Source organism: Nannospalax galili, unplaced genomic scaffold (assembly GCF_000622305.1).
Source record: "Nannospalax galili isolate Female #2095 unplaced genomic scaffold, S.galili_v1.0 scaffold10209, whole genome shotgun sequence".
NCBI classification, from domain to species: Eukaryota; Metazoa; Chordata; class Mammalia; order Rodentia; family Spalacidae; genus Nannospalax; species Nannospalax galili.
This window is the reverse complement of record NW_008359458.1, coordinates 1-1,829: the sequence shown is the minus strand read 5'-3', so window position 1 is coordinate 1,829 and position 1,829 is coordinate 1. Positions and strand designations below refer to the sequence as shown.

General features: G+C 47.1%; 1 protein-coding gene across 1 annotated transcript in view; it reads left to right on the top strand.

Annotated features, from left to right (window-relative positions):
• The window catches only part of LOC103725871 (patr class II histocompatibility antigen, DO beta chain-like), a gene marked incomplete at its 3' end in the record, with an annotated part of 2,638 nt that extends 813 nt beyond the window's left edge, over nt 1-1,825 (top strand). The window contains exons 3-4 of the mRNA XM_017795625.1: nt 812-1,111; nt 1,740-1,825. Coding sequence (XP_017651114.1) covers nt 812-1,111; nt 1,740-1,825 — 386 coding nt within the window. The remainder of the gene's footprint in view (nt 1-811; nt 1,112-1,739) is intronic.
• Nucleotides 1,826-1,829: the final 4 nt, after the last annotated feature.

Sequence of the window (1,829 nt, the reverse complement as noted above, 5' to 3'; positions counted from 1 at the left end):
GAGGCAGGATCGCACTATGCAGCCCTGGGCTGACCTGGAATTCACTGTAGAGACCAGGCTGACCCCTCAAACTCACAGAGATCTACCTGCCTCTGCCTCCTGAGTACTGGGATTTAGGGCATGCACCATCACAGTGGGAAAATAGGTGTATTTAACCATTTTTAGCTGTAAGAATAAAGGCAACATCTCTAAAACATATCGTCAAGAACTGCCATGAGCCCTAAGTCCTGTTAAGAACAGGAGTGCTGAGTACATGTGACCCTCAGTGGCTGTGCTGCCTGAGTGTATCCTCTGTTGGACTACCAGTTTCCATTATCTGTCAAGTAAGCACTAGCTGCTTTGATCATTTTGAATACATGAGGTAGCCCGTATTCTCTGTTAATTAAAGTAGTTCTGACACACCAGGGTAGTTAAGCTGGTTTCTAAAAAGATGCTGCTGCTTTTGTATTAAAGGGTATTTGTCTTTTACTGTTTTTTCGATCTGGCACTATGAACACTGACAATTACATATCAGTAAATAAAGACAAAAAAAAACGTGTTTAGGTGGGGCAGGTGGCACACGCCTTTAATCCCAGAGGCAGGCCAGCAGAGGCAGGCGGATCTCTGTGAGTTCAAGGTCAGCCTGGTCTGCCTAGTGAGTTAAAAGGCCAGCTGGGGCTACAGGAGACCCTGTCTCAAAAGGACCAAAACACCATCACCACCACCACCATCACTACATTATGCTTTTAAACATCTAAGTCAAAAGTCCTCTTCTCAAATCCACATCGTCCAACTTCATGTACCAGGTGTGGGATTTTCTAGAGGTGAAGCTGATTCCTGATCTTTTTTTCTGGTTTCCCAGAGGATTTTGTCATTCAGGCAAAGGCTGACTGTTACTTCACCAATGGGACAGAGAAGGTACGCTTTGTGGTCAGGTTCATCTTCAACTTGGTGGAGTATTTACATTTTGACAGTGATGTGGGGATGTTTGTGGCGTTGACAGAGCTGGGGGAGCCTGATGCCCAGCAGTGGAACAAACGCCTCGATCTCCTGGAGAGAAGCAGGGCATCTGTCAACATGGTCTGCAGACGTAACTACAGGCTTGGGGCCCCCTTCATGGTGGGGAGAAACGGTGAGTAGAGGTGGGGTCAAGAATCTTCGCCACAGGAACCTTTTTGATGAAAGGCACTTAAAAATGCTTTGAATTATATTTATTTTTGGTATTATTATTATTATTATCATTATTATTATTATTGCCTGTGTGTGTGAAGGCCAGAGAACAATTTGAACCACCCAGGTTTTCCCTTCCACCATGCGGGTCCTGGGGGTTGAACTCAGGTCTTCAGGGTTGGCAGTGGTGCCTCTACCCACTGAGCCATGTTGCCTGCCTGCTTATGTTAGGCAATTTATGCTTCAGGATGAATGGGGAGCCAGTGAATATGTTCTGTCCTCAGCTGTGACTCACGCCTCACAAGCCAGGACACCATGGTCTTGGTCTTAGCACCCCAAGGTTCTTGGGAACTCTGAGGACTGGTGTACTCTCAAGTAGAATGGGTGATCGTGGGGACTCAGACCATACAGTGTAAGCCCTCCTGGGGTCATCCTTACATCTGTTTCTCAGTCTGTGGTGCTTAGATATCTACCCTTCTGGTTTCCACTTGGCTCTTCTGGGAAATGGATTAGGGAATGACAGTCCCTAAAGACGATCTACCCTGATTGGTGGCTTTCCTTCACAAGGTCGCATTTTCTTTCTCATCCAGTGCAACCAGAGGTGACAGTGTACCCAGAGAGGACCCTGATCCTCCAGCAGCACAACCTGCTGGACTGCTTGGTGACCGGCTTCTACCCAG